This window comes from Hypoxylon fragiforme (genome assembly GCF_022984875.1).
Source record: "Hypoxylon fragiforme strain CBS 206.31 chromosome Unknown GGS25scaffold_4, whole genome shotgun sequence".
In the NCBI taxonomy this organism is placed as follows: domain Eukaryota; kingdom Fungi; phylum Ascomycota; class Sordariomycetes; order Xylariales; family Hypoxylaceae; genus Hypoxylon; species Hypoxylon fragiforme.
In genome coordinates, this window is record NW_026054759.1 from 708012 (window position 1) to 723672 (window position 15661).

At 50.7% G+C, this 15661-nt stretch overlaps 7 protein-coding genes across 7 annotated transcripts; 5 read left to right on the forward strand and 2 right to left on the reverse strand.

Annotated features, from left to right (window-relative positions):
- Positions 1-2: 2 nt before the first annotated feature.
- GGS25DRAFT_520311 (translational machinery component) lies at positions 3-716 on the reverse strand (the record flags this gene model as incomplete). The annotated part of the gene is made up of 1 exon (XM_049263867.1): positions 3-716. One exon carries the CDS (start codon positions 714-716, stop codon positions 3-5), a length of 714 nt encoding a protein of 237 aa, XP_049117485.1.
- A 359-nt stretch (positions 717-1075) lies between these two features.
- On the forward strand, positions 1076-3065 carry GGS25DRAFT_219189 (Tim44-domain-containing protein). Its single transcript, XM_049256935.1, has 2 exons — positions 1076-2233; positions 2289-3065. Exons 1-2 carry the CDS (start codon positions 1236-1238, stop codon positions 2962-2964), a joined length of 1674 nt encoding a protein of 557 aa, XP_049117486.1. The 5' UTR covers positions 1076-1235; the 3' UTR covers positions 2965-3065.
- Positions 3066-4850: 1785 nt separating this feature from the next.
- GGS25DRAFT_219192 (uncharacterized protein) lies at positions 4851-6748 on the forward strand. The gene has a single exon (XM_049256936.1). It carries the CDS (start codon positions 5147-5149, stop codon positions 6554-6556), a length of 1410 nt encoding a protein of 469 aa, XP_049117487.1. The 5' UTR covers positions 4851-5146; the 3' UTR covers positions 6557-6748.
- GGS25DRAFT_219193 (uncharacterized protein) lies at positions 6749-8003 on the forward strand. The gene has a single exon (XM_049256937.1). It carries the CDS (start codon positions 6941-6943, stop codon positions 7778-7780), a length of 840 nt encoding a protein of 279 aa, XP_049117488.1. The 5' UTR covers positions 6749-6940; the 3' UTR covers positions 7781-8003.
- A 1401-nt stretch (positions 8004-9404) lies between these two features.
- GGS25DRAFT_520315 (uncharacterized protein) lies at positions 9405-9899 on the forward strand (the record flags this gene model as incomplete). Its single annotated transcript, XM_049263868.1, has 1 exon — positions 9405-9899. One exon carries the CDS (start codon positions 9405-9407, stop codon positions 9897-9899), a length of 495 nt encoding a protein of 164 aa, XP_049117489.1.
- Positions 9900-11305: 1406 nt separating this feature from the next.
- Positions 11306-13588, forward strand: GGS25DRAFT_513769 (uncharacterized protein; the record flags this gene model as incomplete). Its single annotated transcript, XM_049262915.1, has 10 exons — positions 11306-11443; positions 11477-11508; positions 11539-11574; positions 11608-11987; positions 12024-12111; positions 12145-12301; positions 12341-12571; positions 12605-13282; positions 13325-13362; positions 13453-13588. 10 exons carry the CDS (start codon positions 11306-11308, stop codon positions 13586-13588), a joined length of 1914 nt encoding a protein of 637 aa, XP_049117490.1.
- Positions 13589-14011: 423 nt separating this feature from the next.
- GGS25DRAFT_520317 (uncharacterized protein) lies at positions 14012-14774 on the reverse strand (the record flags this gene model as incomplete). Its single annotated transcript, XM_049263869.1, has 2 exons — positions 14012-14395; positions 14481-14774. The coding sequence occupies 2 exons, from the start codon at positions 14772-14774 to the stop codon at positions 14012-14014; spliced, it is 678 nt and encodes a 225-aa protein (XP_049117491.1).
- Positions 14775-15661: the final 887 nt, after the last annotated feature.

The following is a 15661-nucleotide window of genomic DNA, read 5'->3' on the forward strand; positions in this document are numbered from 1 at the left end:
CTTTAACCCAACCTCCTCGGCTTGGGACTCCTCGTGCCACCAAACTTCAACTTCGTCGAATCCGACACCTTCACGATCTTATCTCTCAGCATACGCCCCTCGCTGCCCAACAGCACTTTCGTCACGGCCTCGCGGCCGGCGCCGAACCCCTGCAGCACGACCTCCATGGCCTTGATGTTTCTGTGCCAGCCGCCCTGGTGCAGCTTGTCGATGACGTAGGCGGCGAGCTGGTAGGCGGCGTCGTAAGAGCCGCGCTTGGACTTCTTGAAGCCGATGTTGCCGGTGGACATGGAGATGATGGCGTTGCGGTTGGGCTTGGTCACGGTGACGTGCGCGTTGTGCTTGTGCGCGTACACGTGGAAGTGGAACGGCTCGTCCGGCGGGCCCCAGTCCTCCCGGTCCTTGGACTCCTCTTCCTGGAGCAGCCGGTCGCGCGCCGTCGGCTTGTTGCGGGCGAGGGCGAGCGTGTCTTGCGCGAGCAGCCGGTGCAGCTGCTCCATGTCGTTGGCGGCGGGGGAGCGCGGGGGAGCGGGATCTCGCTCGAACCCTTGCGGCTTAACGGGTTGCCAGTCGAGGAGGGAGCCGGGCCGTTGTCGGTTGTCGGCTGCTCGTATGCATGTGTGGGAGAAGGGTCGGATATGTTGGGAGAAGGGGGAGGTGGTGGTTGAGGTTTGGGTGCGGATGGTCGCCAATAGGCGACTGGATGATCGGCTCATTATAAAGACATGAGGGTTGACAATTTTTGGTGGATTTTGATTTTGATTTTGGAGGTGGGAAGGTGTGGTTGGGCGGCGACGGTGACTTCAATTGTTGAATATTGAGGTCGTTTAAGCTTTGAAATTTTAATTGAGCAGCATGAGAATTGAATTGAAGAATCGAGAATTGACAATTGTTATGTAACTTGCACTGAGCTAAATCTAAAAATGGCGGGGTTAATGGATACAAAGAAGGATGACAATTGGTTGATTCATCAATCTTTACCGCCTATGATGCCTATCTGGGTTAGATGGTCTGGTTATGTATCGATATGTAGGTACCTACCCAGTACTTTGTAATTCTCCAACTCGGAGTATTTTTTTTTTTTTTCGGAATTGCCGCTCTGGCCCGCCTTCGGCCCTGGTACATCATCAGTGAAGAAATTCCTTACTCTTTTCTTTCTTATTTTTTTTCTTATAAGTGCGGTTTACTCAAGAACTTCAGGGTCTCTTTAGGCCCTTTATCTTTCCCATCATACTATGACTTCTCTCCGCCAAGTTACGAGAGGCGTTCCTCCGCCAGCCTTGTTAGCCATGCCCTCAGCTGCCTCTCGCTCTTGCGGTAAATCTCTAGGGTATCGACGGTTACTGTCGAGCGCCGGGACTCCCAAACCGGCGGGCTATAATGCAGCGCTCTTCGCATCTTCGCATATTTCCTCATCGCCTTTCACTTCTATCCGATCTCCATTTGTTCCGGAAACCATAACTACCTTACAACTACGTAACTTCCACCAAACATACCGATCCTTCCAAGAGCAAGCCCAGCAAACCGCCAAGTCGGGAACGAAATCAGATACCAAAACAGATTCCCCCAAGTCAGATGTAAAATCGGACCCAAATCCTACGGAACCTAAAGAGAAAGCCGAACAGGCCGCCTCCGGCGCAGACTCCGAAGCAAAATCTGAATCGGAAGAGGAGGCCAAGCAGCAGGATGGCCAGGAAAAGAAGGAAGAGGAAAAGAAAAAGGAAGATCTACCCCCGCCACCTCCCCACGGCGACAAGACGCCATGGCAAGTATTCATGGAAACCATGAAGACTGAGTTCCAGGCTTCCAAGGAATGGAACGAATCGACGAAGCAGCTGGCAGACTCCGCTCACTCATTCACCGAAAGTGAATCCGTTCGGCGAGCTCGTCAAGCGTACGAGAGTACGACCGGCGCCGTTTCATCAACGGCAGGGAGGGTCTTGAAGACTTCTGCTACCGCTGTTGGAAAGGGTGCGGCGTGGACCTGGGAGACACCAGTCATGAAAGGTGTTCGAAAAGGCGCAAACTTAACTGGAGATATACTGGACAAAGCAACCAAGCCAATAAGAGAGACTGAGGCATACAAAAATGTCAAGGATGTCATTGACGACGGAAGTAGTTCCAGATACGGCGGTTGGGTAGAAAAGGAAGAACGAAGAAAGGCAAGAGAGCTTCGTGAGAAGCAGGCTCGCTCCATCCATGGCAAGGTGGAAGAAATGACCGAGAATCCCAAGTAAGTCTACCTGACATTTGGACGTGATGTATTGAAAAACTCTAATACCTTTCAGCGCTGGAACAAACGTCACCCTTCACAAAGATGCTGCTTGGAAGGAAGCATGGCGGGACTTCAAAGATCAGAACAAATTGGTCCAGGGACTGTTCAACATGAAGAGCGTATACCAGGAATCCGAGAACCCTCTGATCAGCACGGCGCGAAGCATCACCGATCGCGTTGCCGGATTTTTTGCTGAAAACGAAACCGCCATGGTGATCAAGAAATTCCGCTCCATGGACCCCAACTTCCAGATCGAACCGTTCTTGCAAGAGCTTAGAGAATATATCTTACCCGAGGTGCTCGACGCCTACGTCAAAGGCGATACTGAGACATTGAAATTATGGCTCTCGGCGGCCCAGTACTCGGTATACGAAGCCTTGACAAAGCAATATCTCCAAGCCGGCTTGAAGTCGGACGGCCGAATCCTAGATATACGGCACGTCGACATCATGAAAGCCCGCATGCTTGACCCAGGCGAGATCCCAATCTTCATCATCACCTGCCGAACACAGGAGGTCCACGTATACCGCAACGCCAAGACAAACCAGCTTGCCGCCGGAATGGAGGATAAAGTCCAACTTGTCACCTACGCCATCGGCATCACTCGAACCCCCGAAGACGTCAACAACCCCGAGACAAGGGGTTGGAGGCTCCTCGAGATGCAGAAGAGCGGAAGAGACTATATATAAAAAGCAGGCAATGATAAATCCCCAATCTACTACAACTGCAGGGCTCTATCCCCACGATATCCCGGATATATGTCACATTTTATTTACTTGTATTGTACTACTACCGACTTTAAAAAGTATACCACGGAATTAGGGACCGTGGTAAAGCAGTCTCACTACTACTACACACCACTCCGATTTTGGGGAGAGACTCCTTATGGATTCAGGCGACCCAAGGCGTTACAACGGCAGGCATTTGGTGGACATGACAGACACATGAATGTATGATAGAAAAAAAAAGATGCATATAAGGGAACCACGCGCAATGGGGAGGGAGAGACTCCGATGTTATTAAAACCTTTGAGGCAAAAATGCCAAAATTACCTACAAATACAAAATAATGAACAAAACCAAGCCTGCTCAGGCAACGTCTCATCCTCGCTCGCAGTGCTGAAGTGTTGCCACGTGATCCATAACGAGGTCATCCAGCTCCTTACCCACTAGGAGCTCTACCCCATATTAGCCATCCACAGGTCGAATCCAAGATATCCATACCAGATGCAAGACATCAACCAAGCGGTACAAGCAGGAAATCTAAAGGAACTGTCTACTAAGAGAGAAGAGAAGATCCGAGTCTTCTCCTCTCAGGTCAGATTGAGTAGTGCTCGGTTGCGGTTGCGGTTGCAGTGGCGGGGGAATTCCTGTTGTAGAAAGCTGCGGGGGGGCGGTTGAGAATACCTAGAGATGCGTATGCTTGTTTTCGGCATCCGGTAAGACCCGTGCACGACTACGATCCCTAGCGACTCTCAACTATTCTTGTCCTGGCCACGCTGGGTTGCCAAGAGCCCTCGCCGACTTCAACTTCAGTTGGCAGCTATGTAGCTCACCAAGGAACCTCCGCCTTGCTCTTCCCGCACTCTATCTCATCCTCCCACTCTCCATCCTCCGCATCTCGGCCTCCTCCTCGCAGAGCAACTAGGCGTTAGAGTGGAACATTTCGTAGCGGTGGCTAAGTTGGGCAGCGGAAGGGAATTATGGTCGGTGGGTGTGGTGTGCCGATGAGCGTTCAGAGGGTATGAACTCTTGGGCTAATTGATGTGGGTGATGTCTTGTTATATAGTATGCAGTTTGCTGATGGTGGTCTCCAAAGTTAAGATGCTAATAGAGAGGAGTATACTGAATCAATGAGTAGTGATAGACAGACTAGGTATTCTAGTACTCTGGATGCTTAGAAGATGAAGAGATGATGGAATGGGTTCTGGTTTGAACTGGGAGTCTATCGAACGGATTTATATACTTATTTCTATACTCGAGCAAGAGCTACCTCTGGAGGTACGCCCTTCTTTATAATTTGTACTTACCTATAAGTCATCGCTTCCACGTTGCGATATCACCAAGAGACACAGTTAATGTGACTGAAAGATACCTACCTCCACGGGTTTCCAGCCAGAAACCAATATTTTCGTCCAGAAGTCTAAACGAAATATGTATGGTACATGATCATTTGAACCATCTCTATAACCTCTTAATTCTACCATTGAGGCACTAGTATCACGCACACAGAATAAGCAACTTGGACTGAGACTGATACTAAAAGAAAGTGGATGTTGATCGCTGGTAACTTTTACTACATGACGAGCACGCTATGTCTAAACCACGTTATGTCAGTTTTTGGACTCAGATGGGGAAAGGGGAAAGTAGAAACTCGAAAGTAAAAATGGCCGGGAAAGGCTACCAAGTACTGGTGGGTGTATATATAAACTCAAGAGGATTAGGGGTAATTGTAGTAGTACCGGCAGTCTTAGTAGGCTTAGTAGGCTTAGTACCTAGTAGGCTTTCAATTTATAAGGAATAATATAAGGAATATTACATAGTTCTCACTGGAGCGTTTGCATCGTACAACGTCGAACCTTGAAGGCTACACATGTAAGGTTTCCGACATAAGTCCAATACATTACTACGCATGGTAGGTAGTACTTATGGGCTAGTACATAGCCTAGTATTGTACATACTACATAGTGCCATAATTTACAGGGACCGTTACCCCACAGAGATCCGGACTTTAACAACATTTGAATATCCAATGTTGCAATTAATGATATGTACCTAACATCCAGATGTCCTACTTAAGGAGGAAAAAAAGGTAGCAAAGACCCAAGAAGAAAAAAAACATGATGACCAAACGAACAACGCCACTCGCTCAATGATCTATCGACCACAAAAAGCTCTCGCTCAGCCTGGCATCCGCGCCTTGCTCCTCCTCCTGACCGCAGTCGCATTATACGCCATTTACGGCTCCCTTTACTTCTATCGCGATCCCCTGTCCATCTTCTTCTCCGAAAAACATGGCTTCGATCCCTTCTACTCCCTCACCCGCCAAGCCGAGGCAGACGAGTTCTTCGATGCCGCCATAGCGAATCCTGACGCGTTACAGCAGCATCTTGGTAAAGCCGTAGCCGATCCGCAGATATGTGCTGTCTTCCTAACCGTCGGAAGAAGTATGGAGGGGCGCCAGTACATCGATAGCGCTGTGGGCTCATTCTTGGCGAATATGTCGCGTGTTGAGCGAGAAACTACGCATTTGAAAGTATTCTTTGCCGATGTCCCAGACCCAAATACTCAACATAAGAGCTATGCCAAGCTGTCTTCTGCCAGTATTGCCGATGAAATCTTCACTTATAACTCGACCTTACCCGCCACCGAGAAGGATCGCAAGATTCGCGAACTTATGGGATACGCCAAGGATCGACAAAACAAGCACGCGCTCGAGAAAAAGTCCGTGTTTGACTACGCGTACGCCCTCGATCGGTGCCTGAGAACGACCGAAGCGCCATACGTTGCCATTTTCGAGGGTGACATTCTACTTGCCGATGGATGGGCGGCAAGGACGCTGAAGAATTTACAAACCATCGAGGACATGATGAAGGACCCGCGGAGACGAAATCCTGTGAAGGGCCAGATCAGTCCAGGCGTTCCGAATACATGGCTCTATTTACGGTTGTTCAATCAGGAACGAAGTATTGGGTGGTATGGTGGAACTGGCTTCAGGAGTAACAACATTCACATAATCTCTCTTGTGGTGGGTATTCCACTTCTACTAGTCTTACTGTTCATGCGGAGGCAGATGCCGAGACACTTGGCTCGGCACCTGGACGGGTGGACCTTATTCGTGGCATGCGGCTTGGCGGTGCCACTATTCGCATGGCTTTTCTTCGCCTCCGGCAAGGCATCCCTCATCGGCTCACCACCCGGAGTCCGTGAGGAGTTTTTTGGGTGCTGTAGCCAGGCTCTGGTATTTAATCGCGAACACGTAAAGCCGCTATCCAGGTACATGATGGCCGCTTCTCAGCGGCGAACCCCGGGCCGAGCCGACATGCTGCCAAAACTATTCGCCCGGGACCACGGCTTGGCGAGGATCAGCGCGTATCCGATGCTAGCGCAGCACGCTGGTCGGATTAGTGCCATAGATACCAGCAACGATGAGGCAAAACGCGTTTGGAGTATGGCATTTGAAAATTTGAAGCCATCCACGTTGGCTAGAGATCACGTTAGGGCTGTCCAAGAGCTGTTTGGCAATGAGGCTGTTGAGCAGATGAAGACACAATGGTATTAATGCTAATGCTATACGAATCTATGAATGACTCTCACTTTGAGTTGAAATATGAAATATCATCACCAATACTATTTGCCTTCTAGAGATCTTATTTCATACATTGAGAAGATCAACCGCCAATTTGACGACTCACGTGGGGGTATAGACGGACTTTCTAAACCAAGACACTAAAATCGCAAAAAGCTTAGTTCAAGTTCAACTCATGCGCTGCGCCGTTTATGTACATATGTCGGTATTATGAGTCAGAAAGACTGATGTGATACATAGCGTTCTCCTTATCACATCAAAGCATACTCGACTTTGGGTCATAGTTGTTAAGCTTCACGCACATGAGATTAAGGGTCTAGTACTACTTAAACCTAGGGGCCTAACCTACACTATACTATGGCCGAAAATACAATTCAAGCTTCGGCGTTGCAGCGGGAACAAGACAACGGTAGTAGCGGGGACGTCACCTCCTACTTCCGATTCCTCGACCTTCCGCTGGAGCTCCGCAACGAGGTGTACGCCCACCTCCTCGTGCAGCCCCATCCCATCGCCTGCGCACGCAGATGGTTCACGACCGCCGCCCGGCACCTCCGCCAGCTCGCCCGCGAAAACGCGCCCGACTGCTGCGGCGGCAGAACCACCACAACAGCCTACGCGTGCGCGCACTACGACGCGCGACTGCGCCCGCACACCGGTATCCTGCGCTCATGTCGGCGCCTCAGCGCAGAGGCCCTCGACGTCCTGTACGCGCGCAACGTGTTCCACGTCGAGCTAGAGCGCAAGGACACGTTCCTCCGCTTCTTCCACGCGGTTGGCGCGCGGAATCTAAGTCGTGTGAGATATCTAAGGCTTGTGATGTGGACGCAGAGCCGCTTCTACTACGTCCCCGGCGTCACGTTCTTCCGCGCGCCGGCGTTGGATAAGGCGGCTTGGGAAGCGCTGTTGGGAGGTTTAAGAGTGCTCGAGGTTGTGGTGCAGGTTCCCAGCATAGCGACGCCGGAGAATTTGCCCGGGTGGGTGAGGCAGCTGGAGGGGGTGTTGGGGTTTGTGGGGGAGAGGGTTGGGGAGGGGACGGATGTGCGGGTTGATGATAATTGCGTGAAGGGTGTGTGTGAGGCTGTTGATAGGTGCTTTAGAGGGAGGCCGTTCAGGAGAGTCAGGACGGATGAGGGCGATGCGTGGTATAGGGCGCGGAGGAATGATCCAGTTAGTATCAATGGGTCGATGTCGAGTTAGTCAGATGTGTTAGAGGGGGGTGCTTAGATTTGGGAATTCGTTGAAGCTATCCGCGATTTTGCTCAGCGCCCAGGTTATTTGCTATTGACCTTATCGAGACCTTATCGAGTGCGTTTTGGAAAGTACGAAAGAAGTTTTGTGTAAAAATAGATGTTATAGAACGACATTGGTAGCTAAGTAAGCACCGTTAAAGACGTGCGAATAGCTTCAATTCTGAACTAAAGGGGCATAGATGTGATCCACTGCATGCCCGGAACTGGAAGATAGGCACGGCTAACACGGCCTATGATGAGCAGCATCGGATCAACTGTGCCCGCCTACATGGATGAATGTCTCCAGTCTTGTGAGATCCTTCGGTCGGTGTTCATAGTTGCATGTGGCCCATGAGGTTTTAGTCGAAACTCAGGCACGTATCTAACGTATAACCCAAAGTATTTAGTCTTACAGGGCAGCTTTCTACTCCTGCAAAGGCACACCAGATTGAAGTGGATATAATTCTTGCACTAGGTAGGTGTCCGTACTTTCGTAGTCTCTTCCCAACAACGGTTGCTTTGCAGAACTATCGATGAGCTCTTGTACTTGACGATATTTACGGATCTCCAACTACAATCTGGCTATCTTGGATTCTATACTGGAGAGTATACTATACTATGCAGACACATAACGAATTTGATCACCAGGTCAAAAGCTTCAAGCATAATAACATCTTAAATCAGTAGGGAGGTACTTATGTCAGTATGCTTAGAACTCCTTCCGTAAACTGTCACCGCCGTTCCTGCTGGAGCTAATTCACAACGTCGTCTACGGGGATCGTAGTCCTAGATCATTACATGTGGTTATAAGACCATTCCTGGGTCAGATAGCCACAAGTCCAACATAGCCTATCATACCTAGGTAGGTGTCCAATACTTACCTGCCTAATACCAGATGCAACCCCGGTCAGGCGCAGCATCCTGACGTTGTAAAAGACTGCTGAGATGACAAAGAATCGGTCGTAACGATAACCAACTATCACGAATTTCCTACGTAATTTGGGAATTTCACGCATCAAGGCGTAGAGGTATTTTATTCGGACTCCATTCGTCTTACAATGATTATCGTCCTTCGGTGCTATAGGCCAGCTTAAACAAACCTAGTCAAGTTAAGCTCAGGCACGAATCCTTCGTTGATCTCTTGACTAACCTGGGCATCTCTTAACTTTGCTTGATTTTGCTTAATTGACAGAGATCATCTGGGGAGTTATATTAATAGAGATATAATTAGGAACATTGTAGGCTACTGGGTACCTGCATAGCAAGTATGGATCTCAAGTGCTGCGTTAGCCATCGGTTACCCTGCTAGTCAGCTCACCCTCGCCGCACCCGCCGCACACTCCTATGAAGCATGGTTAGGTGGGTACCTGGGTAACATGAAGTTATATAGAAATTGAATATCAGACTATTGAAAGCGGTATATAAAAGGGGTGCTCATCGTCGCGATCATGGAGGCTCTATTCAGCAATCAAGCGAAAATTAAAATAAAGAAAAGAACTTCGACCCCTTAAATTTCTCTCCCAGCACTCTGATTATCAAAATCCTCATTATCAACCTCTACAACAACCCAATTCCACCCCCCCTAATCCAAAATGCGCTTCCCAACCAACACCCTCCTCCCCCTCCTCCTCCCCCTCGCCAGCACCTCCCTCGGCGCCATAACCTGCAAGCCCAAACCCGGCGCGAGCTCCATCTCGTGGTCGGACCCACTCTCCCCGGCCGCCGCCGCCCAGCACACCTGCGCGATCAAGACGAGCGCCGCGGACGAGTGCTGCCAGTACGCGCACGGCCGCATCGGCAACGCCGTCTGCCTCACGGGGGACCCGCTCAGCTGCGACGGCGTGCACAGCGCCCTGAGCAAGATGTACGGGCAGAGGAAGAAGCGCGGGGGGGAGTACAGCGCGACGACGGAGGTCACGTGCAGCGATGATGGCGGGAAGAAGGTGCTGACGATCGTCACGGCGCCGGAGAAGTCGATCACGCTGCCCCTGGCGCCGCAGCCGTTTTGCAGGAAGGGAGGTGAGGGGAATAAGGCGGAGGTGGAGAGGGTTGCGCAGGCGTTTGGGGATCTTTTTCACCCGGTTTGAGATGGCGATGCTGGATAGGTAGTGAGGGGTGGGGAGTGATGGGGAGTGATGGGGGCTTGGATTAAAAAGAATTCTTGTGTAATTAAGGAACTATATATGGACTCTAGTTATGTATACCTAGCTTGTATAGAATCATATATGATAGCCGCATGAGATCCATTGTCTTTGGTGTTTCTTAATTCTTCTAAGCGACTCTTCCAGTACTTTGAAACTAAACACTCCTTTTTTTCCCTCGCCGTACCTTGTTATGGACATTCAACCTTGAAATAGATGGTAAGATTTGAATCTCAAGCTTCAAACACGGCATACTACTAGTATTAGTAGGTACTAACCTATGTATGAATAGAGTCATGTGATCTCTTAGGTCAGTAGATCACGTGACACTAAGAGTACGCACGTGATGCTGAAGCGGGCACGCTAATGCATCTAACCTAGGTTAGGTTAATCTAATGCATCCAACTTTTGAACTTTTGGCTCAGTCATTGTTTCTGTTAAATCTCATCCTTTAATACATAGTTACTCTACGCTCTAAGCAGTCAGGACATGATAATGAAAATAACTTCAGCATTTCTTTAAATATCATCACCTATATCAGAAGATGTCACGCCGAATGCATTAATCGTCTCCATTCATAACATTGGTTATGCGTAGTGTATTATTAGTGGAGTGGTTGGGCATTGAGCTCAGAGGTGGCCACCATGTACAACATGCATAGCTACTATGGCAATAATCATTGATGCTAATAATGCCATAATGTTGAGCTAAGTAAGTCAATAGCTACATATGTAAGTATGTCTTGGCGATATTTCCTGTAGTGTAGTTGGCACGCTGGCCCCGCGTGGAGAAGGATACCCTATGCCGGAAGCATACCTCATTCCAATGTCTAGATCTAAGTGGTTCTTGATAACGAAATCGTCAATCATTGAACGAAGAGGCTCCAATGGATCAATATGCACGCGCCTCACCACAAAACATCGCGAACCAACCATTATCCAACATATCTTCAACCCACAGTAGGGGGCCTGCAGCGAGCCTATCAAACCCCAACTTTGCTTTCGCCGGTGTTGGCCACTCGGCAGCGACGAATGGAATGCCGTGCCACTTTGAAAACGGATGAGTGGGTGCTGCGTTGGCGGACAAGCACAAACTTTCATGCCGACTACCACTTGAGATTGGATCTTCACGATCACCAAGCATCGCTTACCTACTTACTTACCTACTTCCCTATACCGGCTACCTACCTAGATAATAGCCATTACTTGCTAGTCACCAACAGGCCAGCCAAACGCATCGAGTCTTTGTATCCTGTTGTTTCTATATTCATTGTTATCTTTTCATATTTTCATGTTCTTCTTTTACCCAGCCTCGTTCCGGAATCGCCGTTATCACGAGGCATCTTTGAATGAATGACTTCCTCTCGGCGCCCAACGGTGCCAATACGGCGTCGAGTGCGGAGGCCCGAAACCCCGCCCCCGGCCTATTCTGAGCACGACATGGTCACCTCAACCCAACTGGTTCCTTACGAGGACGATGAGCAAAGCGCTGTAGAAGACAACGCCATGGCTTTAGTTCCACAGCTTTCGGCAAATGGTCCGCGTTGCCAATCGACGTTTTGTTACAAGATCATAGCGGGCGCGAGCCGCTACTGCAGGAAGCACGAATGTGGTGTGGAAGGGTGCGTCGGCCGCAGGGAAAAGGGGCGCGGCAGGAGGTATTGCACCGCGCACGAGTGTGGCTGGCGGGACTGTGATTATCCTCGGAACGGCCTCTCGAACTTCTGCGAACACCATACCTGCCAGCTTGACGGCTGCCACTCGCTTAGTCCCGAGGACGAGTATCGATACTGCGAGGCGCATACCTGTCGGAGCGAGCGCTGTGCCGAGCAGCACGAGCTTCCTTCCAAGTACTGCTCTAAACACAAATGCCATGTCGACGGTTGCATGCGGGGATTCTTGAAACCGAGCGACTTCTGCCCCAACCACCAGTGCGCCGTCGGCCGGTGCAAGGCAGCGCGAAGAGAAGATAGTAGTCTATGTCCGCGCCATGAGTGCGCGACTGGGGACTGCCATTTACGACGACTCGAAAAAAGTCGCTACTGCGGCACACATAAGTGCATCACGAAAGGGTGTCCAGATGCGCACCTCGAGGGCTTCCGCCACTGTGATCCGCACAAGTGCCGATCGTGCGAGAGGCCGTCTATTCCGGAGAGCGGGTTCTGTCGGAGACACAAATGTCGAGAAGGTAGATGCCCCCAGGCTCGGATAGACGACTCGACATGGTGCTCACGTCATATTTGTCACGCGGACGAATGCGTCGAGCGGGCGCTTGTTAGCGACGGATACTGCAGCGATCACACCTGTGCTAAAGGAGAATGCGTCGAGGGTTTATACAAGACTGAGGATGTCGCCGGCGACTACTGCCTCAGCCACACCTGCGCCGAGCCAGGCTGTCTTCTGGTGGTTTCGAAGCTGGCGCACTGTGTTGAGCACGAATGTCCACGACGTACCTGTCCCTTCCCGCGGTTCTGGGACGATGAAAAGGGCGAGAGGAAACATATGTGCTGCAAGGACCACACGTGTCGCCAAGACGAGTGTTATGCCCCGGTGGCCCGTAATAAGGATTTCTGCGACGACCATCTTTGCCCATTTACCGAAGGCTGCGTGTGGCCCCGGGTACCGAATCTTGGGTGCTGTGCAGCGCACAAGTGTCGCCGGGAACTATGCTGCAACCCATGCATCCCCCGTAGCCTGTTCTGTGCAAGCCATGTCTGCGCTCGCAAAGCCGGGTGTATCGACGAGCCGGTGGAAGGGGGCCAGTTTTGCCAGCGACATACATGTGCTCAACCTGGTTGCTTGGATCGCAGCAGTGATAGTGGTTTCTGCCTCGATCATATTTGTATGTGGGAGGAAGGATGCCCGAACGGCCGTGGTGGCCCGGACCATACCTATTGTGAAGATCACACGTGTACGCGACGAGGATGCATTAATCGATGTAAAGGACATCACGGCCTTTGTTCCTCACATGCATGTAGCTGGAATCAGGTGTGCATAAGCACGCCGCTCGGTTCCGGGAACTTCTGCCGCCTACACACTTGCACCAAGGAAAGCTGTACCAGAGCGAGCGTGATGGAAGAAAGCCTATGTGGCCGCCACTCTTGCTCGTGGGACTCGACAATCTGTCTCAAGCCGCGGTGGAAGCGAAGCAGTTATTGCGAGGACCACACCTGCGGCGAGATGGGCTGCGGGTTCTCCCGTATTCCCGGCGGATCGTACTGCGTGGACCATTCCTGTCAGGCATCCAAGTCTTGCACCGGACAGGCGGAGCTGGGGAGCGATTATTGCATCGAGCATAAATGCAGCAGGCCCAACTGCAGGCTGAGGAGCGTGAGGGGGACACAGTTTTGCAAGAATCATAGGTCGCTACAGCACCCGATGGCGGGCTATGACTTTGCGAGCTTGCAGAGGTAAGCGTTACCACCCGGGCACTCTCTCTACGACTGCCCCTCTCCCCCGCCCTGTAATATGAAAGTAACGAAAGTAACTAACGAGTGTAGTTTTCAATCACAATCACGCAGCGGCTACGGCCTCATCGACCCCCTCGTCGCCGCATCGCTTGCGCAAGTAAATGCTCCAAGAGAGAACAGGAATAACCCGAGGCATGTCTCTAAGAAACGTCCTTGGGTATCGTGATCTCCTTTTTGAGAGGTGCTTTTTATACTGTATAAGCCTAGATTGTACATTTATATTTACTTTGAGGATCTTCTATATCATCGATAATCTGGGTTGGTAGGCAGGTTCGAATATCGGCTCTCGTTGTACGACTTTCCACGGCATATTTACGATATTTGCTTAATGTTTCTTCAATGGCATCACAGTAGTGACGGTCCATTCGCATTCATATGATATACATACCTACATAATGAGAGAAAATCGGTAACTATTGACTATTTTTAATATCATACAGAGAAAATCAAATTTTGTTTTCCAAAAATGTACACACAATGCTTATGTTCATGTAAACTTGAGACTTCGTTGCTGACTACCTGACCTAGATAGATGGATGCTCCAGCTTTGATTAAAGGGGAAGCTTGGCTGCGCGAAGGCTGCGCGAAGCTACTCGGACCGGACTATTGCCAACGTCACCTTTGTCCACGGCCGCTCGGGGTCGTACGCTAAAGCATCCGCACCATTAGCAGGCACACGACGAAACCACAATTTCACCGATGAGCATAAACCCAACGTATCGGGCTCGATAGAGCGGGAGAAGGAGAAAGACTTACCAGTGTTCCCCTCCGGAGTCCATCGGAAGTCATAGTTGCCGTCGAAGGGGCGGACGCCTATGCTGCCCCCTTGCTCGAGATCGCCGCGCGACTTCATGGTCAGCTCGACCTGCACGGCGTCCGTGTCCGGGTTGCAGCCGTAGACGACGTCGAAGACGGCGCGTGGGTCGCCACGCTCCGTCATGAACATCTTGGTCGTGTTGTCTTTGGGTTCATACTACGTTATTATCATAAAATCGCGTTAGTGATACCTATAAAGGGGGAGAGGGTGGCCTTATAGGGGTGGGGGAACTGGGACTTACCTCTCCATTGATAACGGCCCGACGGATCGGGTCCCACGGCAAGGTGATGACGCCGTCGACCAGCGTGAGCTCGCTCGTGGAGTTCCCCGCGGGGCTGACGAACAGGTGCTGGTCGCCGCCGCCCCAGTTCCACAGGTTCAGGAAGTGGTTGTGGATTTCGGGAAACGACGCGTTCTGCACCTGCAGCGAGAAGGGCTCCGTGATGTTGCTCGAGAGCGGCTGGGAGCTGGGGAGTTCGCATGCTGTCGCGATCGTCGAGGCGAGAGCGAGCGTAAGGGCGAGCGTGGGGTACATTTTGGCGCTTGGTGTGCTGTAGTCCGGAGGGAGGCTGTTGAATTATAGGATCAGATGTGACAATGACTGGTGTAATTCCTTTCCACTTGACAGCGACATTGTCATGGCTTTATAGTAAATAATTCATGCTGAAGGTTGCGCGATAGCTACCTAAGTACGGTACCTAAGCCACAACCCAAGATTTCAATCAATGCTACCTTGAATACCTACCCTCAACGCATGCCAAGACTTATACGAGGTTATCTTTTTTCTTTTCATTTATTTTCTTCGTCGTATATTACACCAGGGGGCCTACTTGCCTACCTACCTACTTAGCATATGCAGCACAGGTAGGTATGCATGTGTCTACGGTGGGAAGGAGGTAATCGCCCGCCCTTCCAAGTCGTCGGGTAACCTAGGTAGGAGGCAGTGTAGGTAGTAGTATTGAAAGAGATCTAGACTTATCACTCACTTCCTTCCCATCATCAGCTTTTCCTCCCCTACCCGGCAAGGTAAGCTTTCGATCTAGGTTCGTCCGGTCCCTACCTACCGAAACTCGGACGTGACTGGCTGGGCTGGCTTAATTCACGAAAAAGAACGCTGCTGCTCTAATTGGTAGATTGGTTGTTCAGCTTTGCAAACATGGGGGGTTGTGGTGGTTGTACGGGAACTGATAAAAGAGAAAGGGCTCAACTTATGCGGGTGAGATGAGAAATGCGTGACACCTAACCTAGGGGATTGTGGTTAGTTATAGGTAAGAATTTACGACCAGCTTGTCAAAGCGGCGAAAGTCGCCCCCCCCCCCCCCCCCCCCCCCCCCCCGCCCTTGCATCGTTCCTCGTACAATATAGCGAATATGCAAGCGAGGGGCTGCTGTGAGATGGGGGTGGTAAACGCCGAGAGAGTGG